General features: G+C 44.3%; 2 protein-coding genes across 2 annotated transcripts in view; one reads left to right on the top strand and one right to left on the bottom strand.

Annotated features, from left to right (window-relative positions):
* Aldh6a1 (aldehyde dehydrogenase 6 family member A1) overlaps positions 1–20,998 on the bottom strand; it is a 29,362-nt gene extending 8,364 nt beyond the window's left edge. Inside the window, exons 1-6 of the mRNA XM_045155089.1 lie at positions 20,871–20,998; positions 6,523–6,579; positions 4,584–4,658; positions 4,268–4,429; positions 2,648–2,726; positions 1,815–2,117 (exon numbers count right to left, since the gene is read on the bottom strand). Of these exons, the coding sequence (XP_045011024.1) occupies positions 1,815–2,117; positions 2,648–2,726; positions 4,268–4,429; positions 4,584–4,658; positions 6,523–6,579; positions 20,871–20,924 (730 nt within the window). The 5' untranslated portion in view covers positions 20,925–20,998. The remainder of the gene's footprint in view (positions 1–1,814; positions 2,118–2,647; positions 2,727–4,267; positions 4,430–4,583; positions 4,659–6,522; positions 6,580–20,870) is intronic.
* Positions 20,999–21,350: 352 nt separating this feature from the next.
* Positions 21,351–26,181, top strand: part of Lin52 (lin-52 DREAM MuvB core complex component) — a 136,614-nt gene continuing 131,783 nt past the window's right edge. The window contains exons 1-2 of the mRNA XM_045155619.1: positions 21,351–21,495; positions 24,820–24,894. Of these exons, the coding sequence (XP_045011554.1) occupies positions 21,465–21,495; positions 24,820–24,894 (106 nt within the window). The 5' untranslated portion in view covers positions 21,351–21,464. The remainder of the gene's footprint in view (positions 21,496–24,819; positions 24,895–26,181) is intronic.

Below are 26,181 nucleotides of genomic sequence, written 5' to 3'. Positions count from 1 at the left end.
GGCAGTCCTTCTACCTCTGCCTCCTGAGTGCTGGGATTAAAGGCGTGCGCCACTACACCCAGCTGATACATTTGTTTTTCTTAATTGGGTTTCCACTGTAAAGAGTTCTCTCTTATTTCTTGTCTTTCTCTCTCTTTCCTTCCTTCTTTCCTCCCTCCCTCCCTCCCTCTCTTCCTTCCTTCCTTCTCTTTCAAGGTAGGGTCTCGCTCTACCCCAGGCTGACCTGGAATTCACTGTGTAGTCTCAGGGTGACCTCAAACTCTAGACCCTAACTTGGAAAAAAAAAAGTGTCTTCCACTGTGACTATACATAAGACTCTCAGGTACTATTATACCCTTATGACAGAAGTGATAAAGCATACTTCATAATCAAGAATCAGGGTTAGCCTTCCTAGTTACAGGTACCCTAATTTTCTATTTTCTTTCTTTTATTGTTTTTGTTTTTCAAGATAGGGTCTCATTCTACCCCAGGCTGAGAATTCACTATGTAGTCTCATGGTGGCCTTGAACTTGGTGCTCCTCCGACCTCTGTTTCCTGAGTGCTGGGATCAAAAGTGAGTGCCAACATACCCAGCTTTAGCTTGGGCTCTTTCTACTGAGTCTCCTTCTCTAAAGTCAGGCCAGTTTAGCGGTAAGCGGTAAGTCTGGGGCTCCGAAAGCTCTGTGAGCAGGAGTTCCCAGAGCTCAATGCACAATATAGTGCTTGAGAGGAGACCACACTAGACTAGCTTCCCAAGAGGCCTTTTGCCCTTCCACCCCTGTGACACCACATGGACACCTTCTAACCTCCACTCTGGTCCTGACATGCCATCCTTTGCTCAAAAGCTTTCTCCCTGGGGCTGGAGAGGTGGCTTAGTGGTTGGGTTTAATGATTAAGGCACTTGCTTGTAAAGCCTAAGGACCCATTTTTGGCTCTCCAGATTCCACGTAAGCCAGATGCACAAAGGTGAGGCAAGTGCAAGGTTACACATGCCCACCAGGTAGTGTAAGCATCTGGAGTTTGATTGCAGTGGCTGAGGCCCTGGTATGGCGATTCTCTCTTTCTCTTCCTCTCTTTATAAAAAAGAAATTAAAAAAATAGCTTTCATCCTGAGTTGAGTGGCCCTTAGGGCTCAGGGTGGGTGGGGAATGGACAACCCTCTTGAGATCTAGAAGAGCTGGGAGGAAGAGGATGCCTTGACAGCTCCATGTCTGGAATCTGACCAATGTCTGCCAATCTTTTTCCTGGGGAGCTAAGGAGTGGGGTTGTGCTGTGGCTTCTCTTCCTTCCAAAACCTAGGCACAGCTCAACTGCATTTTGACCTGAGCTAGAGTGACAGAGGGATCCTGACACCACGTAAGAGTGTCACAGATGGCTGTGGAAGGAACCTTCAGGGTACCCTCAGGGTACAGAGGAAGAGCCCAGGCTTGCAACCCAGCTCTCTGGCCCACAGCTACTGATCTTTTCAAGATGCCCTGGTACTTTCTGCCTAATTTCCTATTTTCTAATAGTATGGCTTGGAGCAAATTGCTTACTTGCATTCTGCCTCAATTTTCTCATCTGTAAAATGAAAAATAGTATCTACCTCAATAACCTTTATCTTTAATCTTATCAGTATCAGGTCCTAATCCACTGTATAGGGCAAGAAGCACTGTTACTCCTCAGTCACATTAGCACTCTCAGGTGGCAAAACAGACAATTAACACTTCCTTTAAACAAGAGATTACTATTAGTGAACCTCTTCATTCCTAACTTAGTCATCCTAGAGTACCCAACCACTAACACAATGATTTCCTTGGGAATTAGATGACATAAGCACACACAAGAGCAGTTACCTTCATGCTGTCCATGGATGATGTTCAGTGTTCCATCAGGGGCACCAGAATCCTGCAGCAACTTAGCAAGAAGCATAGTTGCTCCAGGGACTCGCTCTGATGGTTTCATTAGGAAAGTGTTTCCACAAACCATGGCCATGGGAAACATCCAAAGAGGGATCATGGCAGGAAAATTAAATGGAGCAATGCCTGCACACACCCCCAGAGGCAGACGGTAGGAATAAAGGTCCATGTCTTTGGTGATGGATGGCATGGTCTCTCCCAGCATAAGGGATGTCACACTACAGGCATGCTCAACCACCTCTGGAACAGAGAAGAAGTGAAGTCACCAGCTCTACACTGAGTACTACTTAGCGTATTTATTTCCTATTCAACTGTGAGAACAGAGAGTGGCTCACACCAATGACAGAAGGGAGAAATGATGATTTACCCTTCAACATGAAGAGGGTATACAAACTGAGATTCTCTGAATGGGAAAAAGATAGTGTGCAAGATAATTCAAGTTTTTAAAAAAGTGCAACAAATCAGTCTCATAGGTACCTGAGAAGTAATGCTATTTCTTTTTACACAAATATTTAAAAAGATATTGCCAGGCATGGTGGCACACAGGAAGGCCGAGGCCAGCTTGTTCTACATAGCAAGTTCCAGGCCAGCCTGAGACACATAGTGAGGTGCTGTCTGAAAAAACAACAACAACAAAATTTAAGATGAAAGAGTTTATATGTTTATCACAATCTATAAGGAAAGAAGCAACCCCCAAACCCATTCTGGGATCTTTGCCTCCCATCTTTTCTTGATGTCTCCCAAAAATCCCATGAGGGGCTCATGCTTACGAAGGCCTCGAAATACATCTCCTTCAGCATCAGCTAGGGTCTTCCCTTGTTCCAATGTGATTAATTTGGCAATTTCTTTCTAGAGAGAAAACACACAAATAGAAACTAATGCAAGGATGTTGTCTGGCTGGTTGATTTGTTTGCCTACCATCTGTCCATCCATCCATCTATCAATTAGTTATCTATCTGGTGCTAGGGAGTGCATCCAAGGACTTTTTTTAAAAAAATATTTTATTGGCCGGGCATGGTGGTACATGCCTTTAATCCCAGAATTTGGGAGGATGAGGTAGGAGGATCACCATGAGTTCAAGGCCACCCTGAGAGTACAGAGTGAATTCCAGGTCAGCCTGAGCTAGAGTGAGACCATACCTTGAAAAACAAACAAAATTATTTATTTAAAAAAAATTTTTTTAATTTATTTGAGAGAGAGAAAAAGAGAGAGGGAGGGAGCAAGGGAGAGATGAGAGACAGAGAGAGAGAATGGGCATGCCAGGGCATGCAGTCACTGCAAACGAACTACAGACACATGTGCCATCATGTGCATCTGGCTTACATGGCTTCTGGGGAATTGAACTTGGGTCCATTAGGCAAGTGCCTTTACTAAGCCATCTCTCCAGCCTTTAAAAAATATATTTTGTTTATTTATTTATTTGAGAGAGAGAGAGAGAGAGAGAGAAAGAGAGAGAAGAGGCAGGGAGAAAGATAGAATGGGCTCACTGGGGTCTCCAGCCACTGCAAACGAACTCCAGATGCATGCGCCCCCTTGTGCATCTGGCTTATGTGGATCCTGGGGAATCCAATTGGGGTCCTTAGACTTTGCAGGCAAATGCCTTAACCGCTAAGCCATTTCCCCAACCCTTTTTTTTCTTTCTTTCAATTTATTTTTATTAGTCATGGACATGCTTAGTATATAAACAATACATGTTGGCACCATCCTTTCCCTCATCCCTGTCCCTATTCCAAGGAGATCCTCCTCATTGGAGATGCAGGTCATCCCCACGGGGACTGTGGGTCATGTACTGTGGGGCAGCAGTCAGTTATGGGAGAGGCCATGTCTCTGTGCATAATGTCCCAGCTTGTGGCTCTAACAATCTCTCTGCCCCCTTTTCTACAGCCTTTCTTTTTCTTTTTCTTTTTTTTTTTTTATGGTAGGGTCTTACTCTAGCCCAGGCTGACCTTGAATTCACTATGCAGTCTCAGTCTCACAGTGATCCTCCTACCTCTGCCTCCTGAGTGCTGGGATTAAAGGTGTGTGCCACCATGCCAGGCTTTTTTTTTTTTTTTTTCCCTCTTTTCACTGTTTTTTTTTTTTTCCTCCTTTGAACTCCTAATGCTCCTGCCTCTACCAGGCATGTACTACCAAGCCTGGCTAACCCAGGGTCTTGCTCACATTAAGTAACCATGTGCTCTACCACCTGCCCTCAGCCCCTATTTTCCTTCTTTTAATTCTGAAGTAGACAAGGAAGAATCAAAACTAAAGGAAAACCAGAATAAGGAAAAGAGTCAAGATCAATGTCTGTCTGTGTTGTAGAGTAAAGGGAGATAGCTGAAAGTCTCTAAGGGAGTGACTATCACATTCTAAGAAACCAAGTAGAAAATTACACCAGTCAGATTTCTTACCAAGTTGTCTTTAATAAGTTGTTGATAACGAAGCAGGACCTGCTGACGGCTTAAAATTGATGTGTCTGCCCAGGCTGGAAAAGCCCGTTTGCAAGCAGCAACGGCTGCGTCCATTTCAGCTTTGGTGGACTGGGGAACCCGGCCAATAACTTCATTGGTAGCCTGAAAAGAAGCCATCACACTTTGCCAGTGCCCCATCTTTTCCACATTCACCTACTCACAACAGCAGTACCATGTTTTACAAAGTATTCACATGTATCTACCTCCCCCCATGTTCCAAGAATTCTTAGCTAATTAAGTCTCAAGTTTTGCTTACTGGGTTGTGGATGTCAATCCATTTGTCAGTTTTGGATTCAACAAATTTCCCATCAATGAAGAGCTTTACAGTTGGCTGGAGGAAAAAACCCATAAAACTTTGCATTAATTAACTATTTTCTTTTTTAAAAAAATTTAAAAACTTAATATTTGCAAGCAGAAAGAGAGAAAAAAAAATTGAATATGGGCACACCAGGGCCTCTAGCCACTGCAATGAACTCCAGAACATGTGCCACTTTGTGTATTTGGCTTTATATGGGTGCTGGGGAATCAAAACTGGGTCATTAGGCTTCATAGGCAGGTGCCTTAACTGCTAAGCCATCTCTCGAGCCCCTCTCACCCTCCTTCTCTTCTGTTCTTTCTTTTTCTTTCACAAAGAGGATGGAATTAGAGTCTACACAAATTCTATGGCTAGGGCGGAAGACACTGTTTAGTGGTTAAAGTGCAGGCTTGCAAACCCTGGTTCCATTCTCTAGTTCTCATGTAAAGTCAGGGTGGGGGTGGTGGTGGTGGTGGTGCATGTACCTGGAGTTCTTTTCCAGGGGCAGGAGGCTTTGGTAAGCCCATCCTTTCTCTTCCCACAAATACATAAAATTAAGAAAAGAAAAAACAAAAACCTAAATGCTGTAGCTAGGAAAGAGATATACAATATTCTTTTATTTTTTTCTTTTTGGTTTTTCTTTTCTTTTCTTTTTCTTTTTTTGATTTTTCGAGGTAGGGTCTCACTGTAGCCCAGGCTGACCTGGAATTCACTATGGAGTCTCAGGGTAGCCTCGAACACATGGTGATCCTATCCCTGCCTCCCGAGTGCTGGGTTTAAAGGTGTGTGCCACCATACCTGGCAACCACTAAGCCATCTCGTCAGCCCAATGAAATTCTTTAATTTTAATTTTTCATTTATTTGAGAAAGAAGCAGACACAGAGAGTATTATGGATATACCAGAGCCTCCTGCCACTGCAAATGAACTCCAGATGCATGTACTACTTTGTACATTTGGCTTTATGTAGGTACTGAAGAATCAAACCTAAGATGGCAGGCTTTGCAAGCAAGTGTCTTTAACCACTAAGCAATCTCTCCAGCCCCTTACAATAGCCTTGTCTATTGTAAATAAGGTAAAGCCTTCCAATACTGCAGGAAATTCCCTGTTAGTCACCCAGTAAATTTTATGAGTAAACAAACACATGTCACTGTGAAGCTTATACACAAAAATCAGCCACTTTGGGCTGGAGAGATGACTCTGCAATTAAGAGCACTTCCCGTGCTAGTATGAGGGCCAGAGTAGGCATGAAAGACCATTCATTTCTTTTCTTTTTTTTTTTTTTTTTCGGTTTTTCGAGGTAGGGTCTCACTCTAGCCCAGGCTGTCCTAGAATTTACTATGTATAGCAATCCTCCTATTGCCTGCAGAGTGCTGTGATTAAAGGTATACACTGCCATGCCTGGCTTTAGACCACTCATTTAAATTAAAAAGAGTCACTTTAGCACAGAAGTGGCAGAACAGTCAACAAACATTACCTTTAATATGGATACTTGATCCCTAGGATCCACATAAAACATCTGGGCCTGGCCTAGCATGTATGTAACCACAGTCCCATGGAGAGTGAAGAACAGAGAATTGCCTAGTTTTCTGTGTATATATGCATGGGTGTATGGCAGGGGGCGGGGCTGTTGGGGATGTCAAACTTCAAGATCGGTAAGAGACTGAAAGAGTTAGGTGGATCACTGAGTTCAAGGCCAGCTTGAAACCACAGAGTGAGTTCCAGGTCAGCCGGGGCTAGAGTGAGACTTTACCTGGAAAAATAAACCAAATAAATAAGAATAAAGCAAACAACAAAAAGTCACATGTACTCTCATCACAATCCTGTAAAGATAAAAGAAAATGCCCCAAATTTCACTAGCTTCCTTCTTGGAAGTCAATCTTTAGTGCTAAACATACTCACCACTGAAGATGAGAAGGAGGACACTGGATACCAGCTGGAATTTACTTTGGAAGAAGCCTGTGGGATAGCAATGATTTCATAAATAACATCAGGAACATATTTGCCAAACATTATACTAGTTGCCTTATACGAAAAGGGATTTGATGTTTCATCTCAAGGGCCAGAGAGTCATTTGTTTTGTTTTGTGACAAGGTCTCAATCTGTAGTCCAAGATGTCTTAGAACTCAATAAGTAACCTGGGCTGATGTTGAACTTATAGTGATAGGAACTTCAGCCATATATATGAATATATATATATATGAATTTTAATTTTTATTTATTTGACAGAGAAAGAGGGAGAGAGGGAGAGAAAATGGGCGTGCTAGGGCCTCCAGCCACTGCAAATGAACTCTAGATGTGTGCACCCCCTTGTGCATCTGACTAACATGGGTCCCAGGGAATTGAACCTGGGTTCTTTGGCTTTGCAGGCAAATGCCATAACAGCTAAACCATCCCTCCAGCCCTTATTTATATTTTAAGTTTATCTGGAGTTAGACAAGACTGAGAGCTGACTGCTCATGTCCTCCCTCCCACTCCCAGTGCTGGGGATCAAACCCGGGTCTTTACATATATCCAACAAGTATTCTAGCACTGAGCTACATCCTTAGCTCTGATCACACTGTTCTTTTGTGTTTATTTTTTGAGAGAGAAAAATAGGCACAGACAGAAAAGGAACAAGTATGGCATGCCTCCTGCCACTGCATGTGCCACTCCAGATGCATGGGCCACTTTGTGCATCTGGCTTTATGTGGATACTAGAGAGTCAAACCTAGGCCATTAGGCTTTGCAAATAAGTGCCCTTAACCACTGGGCCATTTCTCCAGCCCTACATTGTCCTTTTAAAAAAGACATGATGCTGGGCATGGTTGCACATGCCTTTAATCCCAGCGCTTGAGAGGCAGAGGTAGGAGAACTGCTGTGAGTTTGAGGCCACCCTGAGACTTCCAGGTCAGCCTGGGCTGCAGTGAGACCCTTCCTCGAAAAAAACAAACAAAAAAGGACATGCTGAAGATGGGTTTGGTGGCACATGCCTGTAATCCCAACATTCAGGAGGCTGTGGCAAGAAGACTGCTGTGAGTTTGAGGCCAGCCTGGAACTACACAGTGAGTTACAGTTTAGGCTGGGCTGGAGTATGACCCTACCTTGGAAAAAACAATACAAAAACCCACCAAAAATTTCAAAGGAGAAAGTGCGTGGGGGGGGGGGAGAAGAGGTATTACCATGTTTTTTTTTTTATAATTATGGAAAATGTTAATAAAAATTGTGAAAATAAAAAATAAATAAAGAAACCGAAAAAAAAAAAAACCACCAAAGGGTTTTTTGGGGGAGGAAGGGTATTACCATGGGATATTTTTTATAATCATGGAAGTTGTTAATAAAAAATTTGAAAAGAAAAAAAAATTGGTTCTAAGGAAGATTTTAAAAGAACCCACCAAAAACAAGAAATTGAAAACTAATCTATAGTACTAGAAAGCAGGTCAGTAGTTACCTATGCATGATGGGGAAGGTAGTAAGGAAAGCTAAGAGAGCTGGAGAGATGGCTTAGCGGTTAAGGCAAAGCCAAAGAAACCAGGTCTGATCCCCTAGGACACACATAAGTCAGATGCACAATGTGATGCATGCATTTGGAGTTCATCTGCAGCAGCCAAGGACCTCTCTCTCTGCCTCTTTCCTTCTCTCAAATAAATAAATAAAAAGAAAATAAAATAAATCCGGGCATGGTAGTGTACACCTTTAATCCCAGCACTCAAGATGCAGAGGTAGGAGGATCACTGTGAGTTTGAGCTACACTGAGACTACCTAATGAATTCCAGGTCAGCCTGGGCTAGAGTGAGACTCAACCTTGACAAAACAAAACAAAATAATTAAATTAATTTTTTTAAAAAAGCTAAGAAGGAAACTTTGTGTAATGGATATATGTGATATTTTCACAGGCATGCATAAATGTTAGATTTTGTCAAATTATATATTTCTAATATGTACAAATTGTTTTATATCAATTTTATTTTAGTAAGTCTATTTTAAATAGAGTAGTTACCTGTGGTGGTTTCAATATAAAATGTCTCCAACAGCCTCATATGTTTATAATGATGCTTCCTGCTTAATCCCCAATTGGCAGAGCCTTTGGGAAGTACAGCCTTACTGGGGGAGATATGCCATTGGAGGTAGGTCTTGAGGATGCTTCGTCCAGCCCTACTAGGTATTAAGCGATGGCTCACTCAGAGGACTTCCTGTTGACTCTGGGTGACGTGATGCCCCAATGCCTGCTATGTCACACTTTTCTCTGCTCTGATGAAACTTTTCTTCCAAACCGTAAGCCTGAAATAAACTCTTTCCTCCCGTTAGCTGCTTCTGATAGGTGTTTTGTTCTAGCAACAAGAATGTAAGTACTACAAGACCTCGTGTGAACAAAGCTGTGCTGTGGGCTAGAGAGATGGCTTAGCAGTTAAGGCATTTGTTGGCAAAGCCAACGGATCCTGGTTTGATTCTCCAGGACCCATATAAGCCAGATGCACAAGGGGCACATGCATCTGGAGTTCGTTTGCAGTGGCTGGAGGTTCTGGAGTGCCCATTCTCTCCCTCACTCTCTTTCTCTCTTTCAAATAAATTAATAAAATATATTTTAAAAAAGAACTGTGTTGTGCTGTAAGGTAATATTTGGTAGGGTAAAAACCAATGAGTAGGGGATGGAGGCTAAGTGGACTTAAGACATACTGAAGTCTAATCAAAGTGAGCAAAGTGAAATGCAGAATGTGATAGAAAAGAAAGCTGTGAGCTGGTATCTTTGGCTATCATCTATTCTTTTGCCTTGAGTATGCTTATGGCAATAGTCTTTTTGGCTTTGCCCACTCTATTTATTTATTTATTATTATTATTATTATTTTTTTGAGAGAGAGAGAATGGCACCACAGAGCCTCAGCCACTGCAATTGAATGTCAGAGGTTTGCATCACCTAGTGGGCGTGTGTGACCTTGTGGTTGCCTCACCTTTGTGGGTCTGGCTTACCAGGGATCTGGAGAGTCAAATATGGATCCTTACACTTTGCAGGCAAGCGCCTTAACCATTAAGCCATCTGTCCAGCCCTGTTCCACGCTCTTTACTTCAGAGTACCTCACTCTCAAATAACAAAGCCCACCTATCTTCTACAGGTTTGTGTTTCACCTGGACTTTTTTTTTTTTTTTTTGAGGTAGGGTCACACTGTAGCTCAGGCTGACCTAGAATTCTCTATGTGGTCTTACGATGGCCTCAAACTCACAGTGATCCTACCTCTGCCTCCGGAATGCTGGGATTAAAGGCGTGTGTCACCACTCCCAGCTTCTCCTGTATTTTTTGGTGTTTTTACCCTGTTACCATCAGATGTTCTTTATCTTCATCATGCCATTCAGATCCCAAGAATTGCCAGCTAGATTTATCATTTCTGAGTTAAGCTTTGGAAAGCGGAACCCATTTTTTTTTGAAGTCTGGTCTTGTTGTAGCCAAGGCTGACCTGGAATTCACTATGTAGTCTCAGGGTGGCCTTCAACTCATGGCAATCCTCCTACCTCTGCCTCCGAAGTGCTGGGATTACAGGTGTGTGCTACCATGTCCGGCTAAGGAGACCCTCTTGAAACATTTCCCATATACCCTTGGGAAAGTCAACACATAACTGACCTTAAGGGCTGGGGAGATGGCTCAGTGAAATTTGTTTGCAATACCAAGAAGCCCTGGCAATCCATTTCCAACCCCCAACTCACAAATAATAAGTAAAATATTTAAAAAATTGACTTTAATACCTGTTCAAACAGATTAGCAAAAGTTTTGTTGTTTGCGCCTCCCTCATTAAAAAGTCTTACCTTTCTGGGGCTGGAGAGATAGATGGCTTAGCAGTTAAGGGTTTTGCCTGCAAAGCAAAAGGATCCCGGTTCGACTATCTAGGACCCATGTAAGCCAGATGCACAAGGCAGTGCGTGCACCTGGAGTTTTTTTTTGCAGTGGCTGGAGGCCCTGGTGTGCCCATTTTCTCTCTTTCTCTCTGCCTCTTTCCCTCTCTCTCTCAAAAAATAAGTTATACCTTTCTGTCTAGTTTTGGTTCTAGCCAGCCTTTTTTGTCTCTGCCCTCTTATAGTAACCAAGAGGAAAACTGATTCCTTATATGGGCCCAACACTGAGACAGTGGAGAAGACAGTTGTTGGACCTGTAGATTCCTACTTATTGCCAGTACTTCTTGGACTTCCATAGTGAGCATCTCCTCATCAAGGAGATGATTGAAACCAGTTACAGAAATACATTAATTAAGCCAGCACTAGTTCCTTCACCTTGAACCTGGTTACAAGATGGGATGTTTCCTAATGGTCTATTAATTCAATTCCAAACCAAAGGGGATGGGCTGAGGAGATGGCTCAATGGGTGAAGTGTGTGCCACATAAGCATGACAAGCTGAGTTTGGATCTCTAGCACCTAGGTAAAATGCTGGGCATGTGGTGTATGCCAGTAATGCATTTAAGGAGGCAAAGATAGGAGAATCCCTGGGGTCCGATTTGGTAAGCTGTGGATATACTGAGTGATCTTGTTTCCAAAAGCAAGGCAAGGCAGGTGTGGTGGTGCATACCTTTAATCCTAACACTCAGAGGCAGACATAGGAGGATAGCTGTGAGTTCGAGGCTACCCGAGACTACATAGTAAATTCCAGGTGAGCCTGGGCTAGAGTGAGACCCTGCACTGAAAAACCAAAATAAATAAATAAATAAAATAAAATAAATAAATAAAAAGTAAGGCAGGGTTAGGGAAAGGATGGCTCAGTGGTTAAAAGGGTGCAGGCATCTGGAATTCATTTGCAGTGGCTGGAGGCCCTGGCACACTTATTCTCTCTCTCTCTGTCAAATAAATAAATAAAAAAATTTAAAAATGTTAAAAAAAAGTAAGGTGGAGGGAGCTAGGAAGATGGCTCAGCAGTGAAAAGTGCTTGCTTGGGCTGGAGAGATGGCTTAGCGGTTAAGGCACTTGCCTGCAAAGCCAAAGGACACAGGTTTGATTCTCCAGGACCCATGCAAGCCAGATGCACAAGGGGGCAATGCATTTGGAGTTCATTTGCAATGGCTGGAGGCACTAGCACACCCATTCTCTCTCTTTTCTCTCTCTCTCCCTGCCTATTTCTGTATCTCTCTCTCTCTCAAACAAATAAAAATAAAAATTTTTTTAAAAAGTACTTGCTTACAAATCCTGATGGCCTGGCTCCAATTTCCCAGAACCTGTGTAACTGGACGCAAAGTAGCATGTACATCTGTGATTCCAAAGTGCCTAGACAATGAGGGGTGGAGCCAGGATAATTAGAACCTGGTGGGCCAGCAATCTGATGTTCTCTTGTCATTTGGCAGTTGGTTGCAGCAGCCAGAGACCCCTGTCTCAAAGGAGGTAGAGCACAGACACCTAGACGTTGTTCTTTGCTTTCTACTCACATGTACACATTAATTAATAAATTTAAAAATCTTAAAAGGACATCCTAAATTGACCTGTGGTTTCCATGTTCACATGTATACACGTGTACGTTTATCTACACACACCTACCCCAAAACATATGAACATGCATAAATACAAATGCATATTACACACACACACACACACACACACACACACACACACACGCAAAAAGAAAAGGCTAAGGGGATATGTAAAAATGTAAAGAGCTTTAAAGGAAGAGATACATAGCCTTTCCCTTTCCATTTCTCTTTCTCCTCCCAACAACGAGGGAAACCAATCATAGATATTAGGATGGATATTTCAAACTTTGGATGAGTATGTGTGAATGACTCCAACAAAAGGCCATTTAAGTCAGTTAGCACTTTTGTGCTGGGAATAACAAAACCATATCCATTCAACGTATTAGTGATGTTTGATATCTAGGATGGATTGCTCCTGACTTATGTCCAGCTTTTAAGAGTGCTTCCTGGGCAAGCATGAAGGCCAGAGGGGGCCTGAAGTACAGACCAATTCTCTAGAACCTATGTAAATAGCTAAGCATGGCCATGCATGCCTGTAACCCAGTCCTATGGGAAGCAGAGCCAAGAGGATTCCTGGGGTTCGTGAAGCTACCAAAGCTTCGGAACCAGAGAAAAGACTGTCTCAAGGAAACAAGTACACAAACAATGGAGGGAGACAGTATTCTCCTCTGACGTCCATGCGTGCACCCAGAAAACACTGCATCTGCACATGCATGTGCATACACCACATGCGCACGCACACACACAATCATACCTACTAAATATACATGCAAAAAAAAAAAGTCTCTCTTGATTTATGTCAAAACATCATCGTCCTCTGTTCATCAGAATGGTTTGCAGGAGGCCAGGAGCACATTTGGCAAGTAGTAATGGCACCCAGCGGCTCTGTGATCCTAACTTTGGGCCCTGGTTACCCTTAGGATGGATTGGCAGATGTCCTCTAAAATTTCCTTACATACAAAGCAACAGGTAGACATTTATCACTCTGTTAATTTACCTAGGTTACAACATCACAGGACTCATGTTTTCCATTGTTGTGGTTACCTAGTTTGCTTCTCTCGCACCACACCTTGGTAGTAATGGCACATTACTTTCCTCCCCGCTTTCTCTGCTGCAGACATTCTGGAGTTGGACATGTTGCTATAATGTCACAGGCTGGCCAAAGCCTCTGGACATGTTTTGTGCTCTTTGCCTTTGTATGTGCTGACCCTTCTTGCCTGGCACCAGCTCGTTCCATTTGTCTCATCCTTAATTCCTTTAGGTCTCTAACTGGTTGTCATCTTCTCTAGGAAGTCTCACTCTCAGGTCTGGGCTAAGCACAGACTATGGCATTAATAAAGCACTTAATTCCTCCATTTCTCATGTCACACTATAGAATTATGGAACTGTAGCTTGTTTAACTATTGAGTATCTCTCCCCCTTAAGATTACTAGACCACTGTGTCCTCACTCCTAGTACAGTCCCTGGAATACATTAAGAGTTCATTAATGTTTTGGAGAATGAAAGGATGAATAGTCACGGGCTGGAGGGATGGCTTAGTGGTTAAGCGCTTGCCTGTGCAGCCTAAGAACCCCGGTTCGAGGCTCGGTTCCCCAGGTCCCACGTTAGCCAGATGCACAAGGGGGCGCACACGTCTGGAGTTTGTTTACAGAGGCTGGAAGCCCTGGTGCGCCCATTCTCTCTCTCCCTCTGTCTTTCTCTCTGTGTCTGTCGCTCTCAAATAAATAAATAAAAAATTTAAAAAAAAAAGGATGAATAGTCAAGCAATAATCTGTTACCAATATTGCTTCGTGTGCTATCTCTTTTTTTAAGAGAGTGAGGGAGTGAGCGACGGAGAGAGCTTGGCAAGTCAGGGCCTCAGCCACTGCAACTGAACTCCAGCTACCTGCAACACCTAGTGGGCATATGCGTCCTTGCACTTGCCTCACCTTTATGCGTCTGGCTTACATGGGATCTGGAGAGTTGAACATGGGCCCTTAGGCTTCGCAGGCAAGTGCCTTAACTACTAAGCCATCTCTCCAGCTTTGTGGTATTTTTTATGGCATATGTATGGACTATGTGTGGTATGGGGCTGGAGAGATGGCTTAGCGGTTAAGTGGTTGCCTGTGAAGCTTAAGGGCCCCGGTTCGAGGCTCGATTCCCCAGGACCCACGTTAGCCAGATGCACAAGGGGGCTCAGGCATCTGGAGTTCGTTTGCAGTGGCTGGAAGCCCTGGCACGCCCTTTCTCTCTTCCTCCCTCTCCCCCTCTCTCTCCCTCCCTCCCTATCTCTCTCTGTCACTCTCAAATAAATAAATAAAAGTAAACAAAAAAATTAAAAAAAGCATGTGTGGTATGTATGCACGTATGTATACTGTAAACATGACGTCCCATCAAACTTGTGTAGAGGCCAGTCAGAGAACATTGAGTGTCCTCCTCTATTGCTCTTCTGCATTGTTTTATTGAGACAGTTGGTCACTGAACTCAGAGCTGTTATTTTTTTTCAATCTAATTGCCTGATCAGCAAGTCCCCCTCACTCTACCCCACAGGATTGGGGTTATAGGTATGTGGCCATGCCTTTTTACATGGGTTCTGGGGATCAAACTCAGGCTCTTATGCTTGCATGGCAAGTGTTCTTACTTGCTGAGCCATCTCCCCAGACCCATTTGAGCTCCCTTTTATAGAATAGAAAATGCATTGATCAGTCAATTTGAGTATTCTAAACCAATTAAGCTGTATATTTTCACTTACACACAGTCTCCTGGATCTAAAGAGGACAAAATAGGCAGTGTCTCTAGTTTAACATTCTATGGTTTTTGCTGGATTAGAGTTCCTATCTTTTTTTTTTTTTTTTTTGGTTTATCGAGGTAGGGTCGCACTCTAGCCCAGGCTGGAATTCATTATGTAGTGTCAGGGTGGCCTCGAACTCACAGTGATCCTCCTACCTCTGCCTCCCCAGTGCTGGGATTAAAGGTGTGCACCACCATACCTGGCATTCCTATTTTTTTTTTTTTTGTTGTTGTTGCTTTTTCATTTCTTTTTTAAAAATATATTTTATTTATTGATTTATTTATTTCAGAGTGAGAAAGAGGCAGAGAGAGAGAGAGAAAGAGGGAGGGAGGGAGGGAGGGAGGGAGGGAGGGAGGGAGGGAGATAGATATGGGGGGGAGATTGGGCACACCAGAACTTCTAATCACTGCAAACGGACTCCAGACACATGCGCCACCTTGTGTATCTGGCTTACATGGGAACTGGGGAATTTAACCTGGGTCCTTTGCTTTACAGACAAACACCTTAACCGCTAAACCATTTCTCCAGCCCTCATTTCTTAAGATAGACTCATTAGTAGTGTTGCTGAACCAACTATCTAGCTGTTTGTTTGTTGTTTATTTATTTATTTTGTTTTTTTTTGAGGTAGGGTCTCTAACCCAGGCTGACCTGGAATTCACTATGTAGTCTCAGGGTGGCCTCTAACTCATGGCCATCCTCCTACCTCTGCCTCTCCAGTGCTGGGATTAAAGGCGTGTACCACCACGCCCAGCCTCAATTGAATAATTATATGTTTTATTTACAAAGGTGGCTAAGATGTTATCTTTGTTCTCAAGCAGCAGTCTGTTGAACTTTAATATCAACATAGCTATGGCACAGATGGCTTTGTGAATTTACAGACACATGATTAGACTAGTTTATCCTCCTCTTCCCACTTTCTCTGTGCCACGTCCTGTTTTTCCAGTTCTGGATTTTCTATGCAATATAGAGTTCATAAAAGTCATTCCTACTGAGTTTTTTTTTGTTTGTTTGTTTGTTTTTTGAGGTAGGGTCTCACTCTAGCCCAGGTTGACCTGGAATTCACTATGTAGTCACAGGGTGACTTCCAACTCAGAGCACTCCTCCTACCTCTGCCTCCTGAATGCTGGGATTGAAGGTGTGTGCCACCATGCCCGGCTTCTAGCTGTTTATTTACTACCTATTTCCTTTACCAGGAATTCCTTCTCCCCTTGGCTAATGAACTGCTAGTCTTGTAACACAAGGGCCTAGAGGCAGCCCTTTTGGTAGCTTTTCCTGAATTGTACAGAGTTTGGAGCTCCTTCCCTCTGTCCTTGCTGTACTCAAAACACCTCTATTATCTAGCATTTATAATTGCATTATAATAGGGTAAAAAATTTGAAGAGCACTTGAACCACCTAGTGGGCATGTGTGACCTCGTGCTTACCTCACCTTGGTGCATCTGGCTTACAGGGGATCTGGGGAGTCAAACATGGGTCTTTAGGCTTCATAGGCAAGCACCTTAACCACTAAGGCATCTCTCCAGCCCTCTTGCTTTTTTTAAAATATTTTATTTATTTGAGAGAGAGAGAGAGAGAGAGAGAATGAATGGGTATGCCAGGGCCTCTAGACACTGCAAACAAATTCCAGATGCATGAACCCCCTTGTTATCTGGCTTAGTGGGTCCTTTGGCTTTGGAGGTAAGTGCCTTAACTGACAAGCCATCTCTCCAACCCAAGACCTGTTTTCTTATTACGGAATGGGAAAGATAATGTCACAAAATGCAGGGAGCTCTAGACTAATTCTGGTAACAAAGAAGATAAACTGGATACTTGTAATAATTAAAACTTGCCCCATTATTTTGTATACTAACAAAAAATTCATTGAAAACTGAAAATATGAATTTGATCCACTAGAGCCTCTGATAGCTCTCTAATAGTCATAGCTGCCAGAATTTAGACTATTCTATTCTCTTATTTTCTCTGTTCTGTTTATTTATTTATTTATTTTCAAGGTAGGGTCTCACTCTAGCTCAGGCTGATCTGGAATTCACTATGTAGTCTCAGGGTGGCCTTGAACTCAAAATAATTCTCCTACCTCTGCCTCCTGAGTACTGGGATTAAAGGCGTGCACCACCATGCCTGGCTTCTCTTCTGTTTTTATCCTGTGATGGGAGTTTTCCTATGTTGACAAAGAATATTCTTTTGGTGGATGTTTTTGTTATTTAGTTCAGAAATTATTATTTCTTTATTATATTTTTTCAGGTTATCATACAAAGTAATGAGCTTCATTATGACATTTCATACATATGTGTCATTATAATTTGTTCTCATTCATTCCCTGTAGCTTCTCATTGCTGGTACAAAACACTTGACTAGAAACAGCTTATAGGAGGAATTATTTCAGGCTTACAGTTTCAAGGGGAATCTTCTTCATGGCTTAGAATGGTCAAGTTGACTTCATGCTGGCTCACTTCATCACCCATCCACAGCAGAGAGAGAAGCAAGTGCTAGCTGGCTCTAATCACACGGAGGAGTCATGATCCACCCCCGCAATACACCTCCTAGAGCAAGGCTGCACCTCCCAGAATCTACCAGCTGAGGACTAAGTAGGAATCTTAATCAAAAGTACCTGAGGCAGGGCTGGAGAGATGGCTTAGCGGTTAAGCGCTTGCCTGTGAAGCCTAAGGACCCTAGTTCGAGGCTCAATTCCCCAGGACCCACGTTAGCCAGATGCACAAGGGGGCGCACGTGTCTGGAGTTCATTTGCAGTGGCTGGAGGCCCTGGTGCACCATTCTCTCTCTCTCTCTCTCTCTCTCTCTCTCTTTCTGTCTCTGTCTGTTTCTCTCAAATAAATAAACAAACAAACAAAAATTAAAAAAAAAAGTACCTGAGGGGGCCTGGAGATATGGCTTAGCGATTAAGGTGTTTGTCTGCAAAGGACCCACATAAGCCAGTCTTTTGTAGTGGCTGGAGGCCTTGGCATGGCCATTCTTACCCCACCCTTTGCCTCTTTTTCTCTCTCAAATAAATAAATAAAATACATTAAAACAAGTCAAATCCTTTTTTAAAAAAAGTACCTGGGGGGGGGGGGGAGATGGAGAGATGGCTTAGCAGTTAAGGCGCTTGCCTGAGAAGTGTAAGAACCCACGTTTGACTCTCCATGTTAGCTAGATGCACAAAAGGTCAAGCAAGTGCAAGTTTGTACATGGCCACTAGGAGGCACAAGCATCTGGAGCTGGATTTCAGTGGCTGAGGCCCTGGCTTGCCAATTCTCTCTCTCTGTCCCTCTTCCTCTCTCTCTCTCTGCCTGACTCTGTCTCTCTAAACACAACAAAAACAACCAACCTGAGGGCAAGTTGGGTGTGGTGGAGCATGCCTTTAATACCAGCACTCAGGAGGCAGAGGTAAGAGGATCGCCGTGAGTTCGAGGTCTTGCTGAAACTACATAAGTACCTGAGGGTTGGAGAGATGGCTCAGTGGTCAAGGTATTTACTTGCAAAGCCCATACAACCTAGGTTCGATTCCTCAGCACCCACATGAAGCCAGATGCACAGAAAGGCACATGCATCTGGAATTTGTTTGTAGCACACCCATTCTCTCTTCTGTTTCTCTTTTCTCCCTCTCTCTCTGCTTGCATTTAAGTAAGTAAAAATTAAAAAAATATACTTGAGCACACCTTTAATCCCAGTACTTGGGAGGATGAGGCAGGACTGCTGTGAGTTCAAGGCCAGTCTGAGACTACATAGGTCAGCCTGGGCTACAGCAATACCCTACCTCAAAAAACAAACAAACAAACGCTAACGCTAAAACGCTAAAATAACCTTTAATCCCAGCCCTTAAGAGGCAGAAGGGTCACTGAGAGTTAAAGGCCACCCTGAGACTACATAATGAATTCCAGGTCAGCTTGGGCCAGAGGCTTCAAAATTTAAAACAAACAAACAAACAAACAAACCATCAACCACCTGAGGCTGTGGGGGGTTCATTAATAATCAAACCATTTCATTCCTCTCTCCCTCACTGGTTACCTTCTCAGGCTTGTTTAGTACTGGTCTCAAGCAATTTTCCTGCCTCTGCTTCCCCAGTAGATGGACCCCAGGCAGGAGCCATCATGCCCACTTAGACCACTCTACATAGTTTCAGGTTACAGCAACTCTATTATATCTGGCCTTTTCCAGGTCAGTTCAAAGGTTTCTTCTAAATTAAAAAAAAAAAAAAAAAAAAAGCGTTGGTTTCCAAAATAAAGTACGTGGGAAGACAGTGTTTCCTCTTTGATGCAAAGGACAAAATGATAAGGGTAGAGGTGAAGGAAAAAAAGGCAATTTAGTAACAGATTTCAAGTAGTTGGTAATGGAAAATGCAGGGTGGAAACTTTGTTTTCCTGATAGTATCAAAAGATACCTGAACAGAAATAGGATCACAGCAGGTAATATGAATGACATGGCACCTCTATAAGGACTACAGCCCATTCTCCACACTGTCCCATTAAAGTATATATTCAAATATGAACCTTTGCTGACTCTCTCAAGAATCCTATAAATGCATACATTTTGGGAAAACAACCTTATAAATAGAAGTTTTACCTAAAATCGCAACTATCTGAAGTATATTCCCTGGCTGAATGTAAGATGTTAAAGCAATGTTTCAAGCTGGGCATGGTGGCACAAGCCTTTAATCCCAGCACTCGGGAGCCAGAGGTAGGAGGACTGCTGTGAATTCCAGGTCATCCTGGGCTAGAGTGAGACCCTACCTCGACAAAAAACCAAAGTAAGAAAGCAATGTTTCTTGCAGTTTTATTAATCTTTTTTTTTTTTTTAAGTTTCTATTCACTTGTACCTGTGGGGGAGTAGTGCAGGGTTTGGGGGGGGGCATGCCAGGGTCACTTATGCCCTCAGGCTGCAAACAGAACTTCAGATACATGTGTCCAATTTTACATGGGTGTGTGGGGAATTGAATCCCAGGAACATGCTTTGCATGAAAGCACCTTTAATCACGAAACCATCTCGCCAAGTACCCAGCTTCATGAATCTAGCATGATCCAAATCTTGCTTCATAGCCTAAGTCCTTGCCAACCCAACCTGTGAACAATATGGGAAAGACTATGAACAGCGCTGGGGATCCTGGGAATGTAACTCTGCAACTTCTCCTTAAGCTGGCTTCTGAGGGAGTCCCAATCAGGTAGGGTAGAGAGGAAATGCTGGTTACTTGAGGAGCTGCCTTTGGGGCAGGAATATGGAAGTTCTTGGAAATGTTTAGCCCTTTGAATGTGAAATTAGTGATAGCATGACAATGAGTCCTTACCTCCAGCATGAACCCTGTTTAACTTCCTTTTGAAAGTTTAACAAATTTAACTCAAGAGTAGTTGAGAAACACAAAGTCATAATACTTGGAGAAAACAGTTGACAAGTGGCTGCCTGTAGTGAAAAGCTGGTGTACACTTCTGGGAAATTCAAAGTTCATTCGTTGACCCTCGCTCGCACGCTCTTCGTCCCTGCGAGACCCCTTCCCCCTTCCCAGGGATTGTACACAGAGGCTGGGCGGGGGAAAGGAGCAAGCTGGACGCTCCTGGCAGGGTCAAGTACTATAGGTAGGGTGGCCAGGAAGGGGAGTTTCTTGGGAGGAGAGGTGGCTGGTGCAGAGGTGAAAGGAAAGACTGTGGGAGGACCTGGAGAGGGAGCAAGAGTGTGACAGCAAACTGGGCATGGGGGAGGCAGAGGTGGGAGGATCGCCGTGAGTTCGAGGCCACCCTGAGACTACATAGTGAATTCCAGGTCAGCCCGGGCTACAGCGAGACCCTACCTCGGAACACCAAGAGAGAGTGGCAGCAGGGGCCGAGCATGACCGGCGCAGAGTGGGGCAGAGGCAGAAAAGAGGCTCGGGAGTAAAGGCGAGAAGCATCGGGACTGGCCCTCTAGCTCTCCAGGACCAGAGAGGGTACCGAGAGAGGGGGTGGGACCCGGGCCCACGGTCAAACGCCCGGGTCCCCCGAGAAGGGGCTGGGCCGAGAAGTCGGTCCCGCAGGAGCATGAGGGGCGGAAAGGATCCAGTCCTAGCTTCGCGGTCTGTCGGCGCCACCCTCACTCGCCTGCAGGATCCGGGTCCGCATCGCCGACGCCGCCGCTACCACCGCCGCCGCCATGGTTTTGGGTCGCTTCTCTTCGAACCCCGGGGGGCCGGAGCCTCCACAGCAGCACAAGGCCTCGCCCTCTACACAGCCGGGGTTCCTCATTGGAGGAGAGGGCCATTTCCTCCACCCAATCACTGCTCCGGACACTGGCTCCTCCCACCAGTGGCAAATATAGGGACATATGATTGGTCAAACAAGACGCTTTCCCCTCCTCCTCCCGCCTCTGCTAATTTTGTTGGCGGAGCTAGGGAGACGCCTCTGGCTTTGGGCGCTGTATATTAAGTATTCGGGGAAGACGCCCCCTAACCGGGAAACCCGATTGGCTACAGGCAGGGCCGAAGTTCCACCCCTTTCACCTAGGGAACATAAATAAGGCCCTTGGAAGGCTCCGCCTCAACAACGGCGCGACGCGTGGCCGTGCCGTCGGGGGCGGGGCTTCGGCGAATAGTGCCCTATGGGAGGTCGCGAGCTGGGGATTGGCTATATTTCTGACGGGGGACGGGGCCTAAGACTCCGTGGGTTTCCCGCCGACGGTTGGCCGCGTCACGTGACATGGGTTGGAAGATGGCGTCTCCCACAGATGGTAAGCGCCGGCTTGGAGATTCTCGGCTTTGTAGTCTCTCTTGTTTCTTTGCGGAACCGACCCGCACATTTGTATTTTTTTTCTCCGAGTCCCCGCTCACGTCTTTTTTTTTTTTTTTGGAGATATATCTGGATCCTGAGCTTTCGGTACCCAGTTTCTCTGTTGAGTACCGAGCCGCAGGAGGAGGACGCCGGCCAGGGACCCTTTCCGGGTACCAGGACGGAGTCGCTATGGCCTGTCCCCGTCCCCATCGGGGGTGACGCTGAAGGTTGAAGAGGGTTACTCCCTTGGAAAGGAAGGCGTCCTGCTGTGTAGCTTTGGCCCCAGGGCGGCCCGCGTCAGTCTCCGTTCCGTTCTCATGCAGCGCGGATCGGAGCTGGGAATGCTGACTGACGTGAACCGAGAGAAACGCCCTTCTCTACTGTGTCCTCGGTTCAGGACCGTTCCCTAGCTAGCGGTGGGTTAGGGCAGACGGCCGAAAGGAAAGGGAGCACTGTGATTGGGGCAGGCATGGCTGGGGCTCAGTGCTGCCAAGATCTTGCAGGATGCTGGCCGCCGGGTACATGACAGGGCTTGGGAGCGTCTCTCCTAGGAAGCCTGGGCTCTGAGAAGGGAGGCGGGTATGGATAGCTTTAGGGAGCTAGGGCCAGAGGTAAGGCCTAGGGCTCTAGGCTGTGGTAGTTGGGGCAGGAGAGCAGATGGGCTGACCACATGACAGATACCTCAAAAAAGGTGGTTACCAAAAGAAAGAAAGAAAGAAAAACCCAGTTAATTGAGGACTTGAGAGGTGTTTCGGCAGTTAAGGTGCTTGCCCGCAAAACCAAAGGACTCAGGTTCGATTCTCCAGGACCTTCAAAATTCATAAGCCAGTTAGTTGCACAAGGTGGCACATGCATCTGGAGTTCGTTTGCAGCCGCTGGAGACCCTGGCGTGCCCATTCTATCTGCCTTCCTCTCTTTCTTTCAAAAATAAATAAAAAAATTTGAAAAAAAACCCCTATATTTAACAGAAGTGAATTGAGCTTGTTAATGTAGTCTTGGACACATCTCAGCCCCTCTTTGAACGTTTTGTTTGCTTTAAGGTTGGGGCTGAAAGTTTCTGCTTTTATGGTAGATAAGAGTCAAGTTATTCCCGGTGGTAAATAGGAGTTTTCATTATATCTGCATGGATTTTTTTCTTTTCTTTCCATTTTTGGTTTTTCAAGGTAGGGTCTCGCTCTAGCCCAGGCTAACCTGGAATTCACTATGTAGTCTCAGGGTTGCCTAGAACTCACTGGGATCCTCCTACCTCTGCCTACTGAGTGCTGGGATTAAAGGTGTGCAGCACTGCACCAGGCCCACATGAGATTTGTTTTGTTTTTTCGAGGTAGGGTTTTGCTCTAGCCTGGGCTGACCTGGAATTCACTAAGTAGTCTCTTACTGGCCTTGAACTCACGGCTATCCTTCTACCTCTTCCTCCCTAGTTCTGGGATTAAAGATGTGTGCCACCATGCCCGGCTTCCACGTGGTTTTCCATGTGGTTCTGCATTGTTAGTGTTTGGAATTGCCCCATCTCTACCATTATTCAGTGTCTCAGTATCTTCATCATCAGCATAGTTATCCTGTCATCTTTGCCCCTGTCATACCCAATTACAAATTCCAAGTTTGTTTTGTTTTATGCTTTAGTCTTAGAATTCAATACAGTGCTTGCAAAGCAGTTGGCCTTCCAAAAGAATGATTAGTGTATGTACATACATAATGTATTTCTTGATTTTTTCTTATTTTTTAAAAAAATTTTAGCTTGGCTATGTAGTCCAGGCTGGTCTTGAACTTAGCATCCTCTCACTTTCCTACCTGTGCCTCCAGTGTGCAGTAAATACAGGTCTGCACTATTACACCTGGTTTATTAATTGTTTTTAAACTTTTCAGTTTAACTGAGTCTCGAGTCTTGAGTATAGGTATATACTGTGCAAGAAATTGTAGATGCACAGAGTCAAAGGAGATTCTTCTGTCTAGGTACTTTCTTCTAAAATTTACTTTTCTTGGGCTGGAGAGATGGCTTAGTGGTTAAGCGCTTGCCTGTGAAACTTAAGGACCCTGGTTCAAGGCTCGATTCCCCAAGACCCACGCTAGCCAGATGCACAAGGGGCGCACACATCTGGAGTTCGTTTACAGTGGCTGGAGGCCCTGGCACGCCCATCCTCTCTCTCTCTCTGTATCTGCCTCTTTCTTTCTCTGTCTGTCGCTCTCAAATAAATAAATAAAAATAAAATAAAATTTACTTTCCTGGCCAGGAAAAAAAAGACATGAAGGATGATAGTTGAGTTTTTGGTTTAAGAATTGGGGTTCATGGTAGTGCAGTATCTTGAGATGGAGGGGATTGTGGAAGTGTGGTTTTAAACATATTAGTTTTTTAAAAAAAAAATTGTTATTTATTTATGAGAGATAGAAAATAAAGCAGAGAGAGAGCGAGAGAATGAGACTGGTGGGTATACCAGGGCCTCATGCCACTGCAAATGAACTCAAGACACATGTATCACCTTGTGTGTCTGGCTTTGCATGGGTATTGGGGAATAATACCCAGGTCCTTAGGCTCTCTCTAGCCCTTGTTTTTTTTTTTTTTTTTTTTTTTTAAGACAGGTCCTGATAATGTGGTCCAGACTGCCTAGAATTCTCAATCCTCCTGCCTCAGTCTTCTCAGTGCTAGGGATTACAAGTGTGGGAATGATGTTCATTTTTATTTATTTATTTGAGAGTGACAGGCAAAGAAGGAGAGAGAGAGAGAGAATGGGCACACCAGGGCTTCCAGCTACTGCAAATGAACTCCAGATGCATGTGCCACCTTGTGTATCTGGCTTACATGGGTACTAGGTATTGAGCCTCAAACTGGGGTCCTTAGGCTTCACAGGCAAGCACTTAACCACTACGCTGTTTCTCCATCCCTATTTTATTTCATTTATTTGTGTGAGAGAGAGGGGGGTAGGGAATGGAGGGAGGGAGGGAGAGAGAACTGAAAATGAACTCCAGACACATTTGCCACTTTGTGCATCTGACTTACATGGGTCCTGGGGAATGGAACCTGGGTCCTTAGGCTTTACAGGTAAGCACTTTAATCACTAAGCTATTCCTATGTTCATTTTGCTATCGATTGAAATACTTAGGTTTGCTGAGGGTGAATAATTTATTGTATTATATCATTGTCCAGTAGCAGCACTAGTTACAGAAGGCAAATCCCTAAACTTCTAGTCAAGTGTTTTTATTTCTGTTCTTTGAGACTGAAATATTAACAAGATACAAAATTAATGTGTTTCATGATGTCTTGTCTCATCTGCATGTTTTGTTTTAGGGACAGATTTGGAAACATCTTTGCTAAGTTTTGAGAAACTTGACCGTGCCTCTCCAGATCTGTGGCCAGAACAATGTAAGTTTTTCCTGTGTGAGTCTTTATGTGTATGGGCACATGCCCAGTGTATATGTGTGAAGGTCAGAAGATAACCTTGAGGCTTAGTCCTCTCTTTCTGCCCTTTTTTTTATTAGTGTGTGTGTGTGTGTGTGTGTGTGTGAGAGAGAGAGAGAGAGAGAGAGAGAGAGGGAGAAAGAGAGAGAGAGAGAGACAGACAGACAGACCGACTGACCGACCGACTGACAGAGGCAGATAGAATGGTTGTGCCAGGGCCTCCAACCACTGCAAATGAACTCCTTATGCATGTGCTACCTTGTACATCTGGCTTACATGGGTCCTGGGAAATTGAACCTGAGTCCTTTGGCTTTGTAGGCAAGTGCCTTAACCTCTAAGCCATCTCTCCAGCCCTTTCCCTTCTTTTTGAGACACAGTCTCCCTTGTTTTTGCCTTTACCTGTGTGGCCAGTCTAGCTGACTAGGAGCTTTCCCTGCCTCCCATTTCATAGGCATGCTGGGGTCACAGATGCATGTGCTACTTTGTGTCTGGCGTTATGTGTCAGCTGGGGGATTGAGTTCAGGCCAGCAGACTGAGTCATCTCCAAAGGGCAGTCTTTGCTTTTTCATATTACTAGAATTGATACAGGAGAACCAGGGAGGTTTTTGTTTTTGTTTTTAAGGTAGGGTCTTACTCTGGCCAAAGCTGAGCTGGAATTCACTATGTAGTCTCTGCGTGGCCTCTAAGTCATGGTGATGCTCCTACCTCTGCCTCCTGAGTGCTGGGATTAAAGACATGTACCACCACTCCCGGGGGGAGACTTTTTAAAAAAATATTTTATTTTCACTTATTTGAGAGAGATAGGGAGAGAGAGACAGAGAGAGTGGGTGGATCATGTTCTCCAGCCGCTGTAAATGAACTCGACACATGCGCCACCCTGTGTATCTGGCTTAAAGTAGGTCCTGGAAAATCGAAACTGGGTCCTTTGGCTTTGCAGGCAAGTGCTTTAACTGCTAAGCCATCTCTCTAGCCCCTGCAGGAGATTTTTTTTTTACAAAAATATTTATTTATTTATTTGAGTGTATGAGAGAGAAAAAGAATGGGCTCACCAAGGCCTCTAGCCACTGCAAGCCAACTCCAGACACATGACCCACCTTTTGCATCTGGTTTACTTGGCTAGTAGGGAATTGAACCTGAGTCCTCAGGCTTCACAGGCAAGTGCCTTTCAGAACAATGTGAGGAAAAAAGAATGAGGACATTTTGAATGATAATTATTGTGAAAAATTACATCTGTAATAAATTCAGATGGTA

This window comes from Jaculus jaculus, chromosome 7 (genome assembly GCF_020740685.1).
Source record: "Jaculus jaculus isolate mJacJac1 chromosome 7, mJacJac1.mat.Y.cur, whole genome shotgun sequence".
In the NCBI taxonomy this organism is placed as follows: domain Eukaryota; kingdom Metazoa; phylum Chordata; class Mammalia; order Rodentia; family Dipodidae; genus Jaculus; species Jaculus jaculus.
This window is presented reverse-complemented; position numbering and strand designations above follow the sequence as displayed.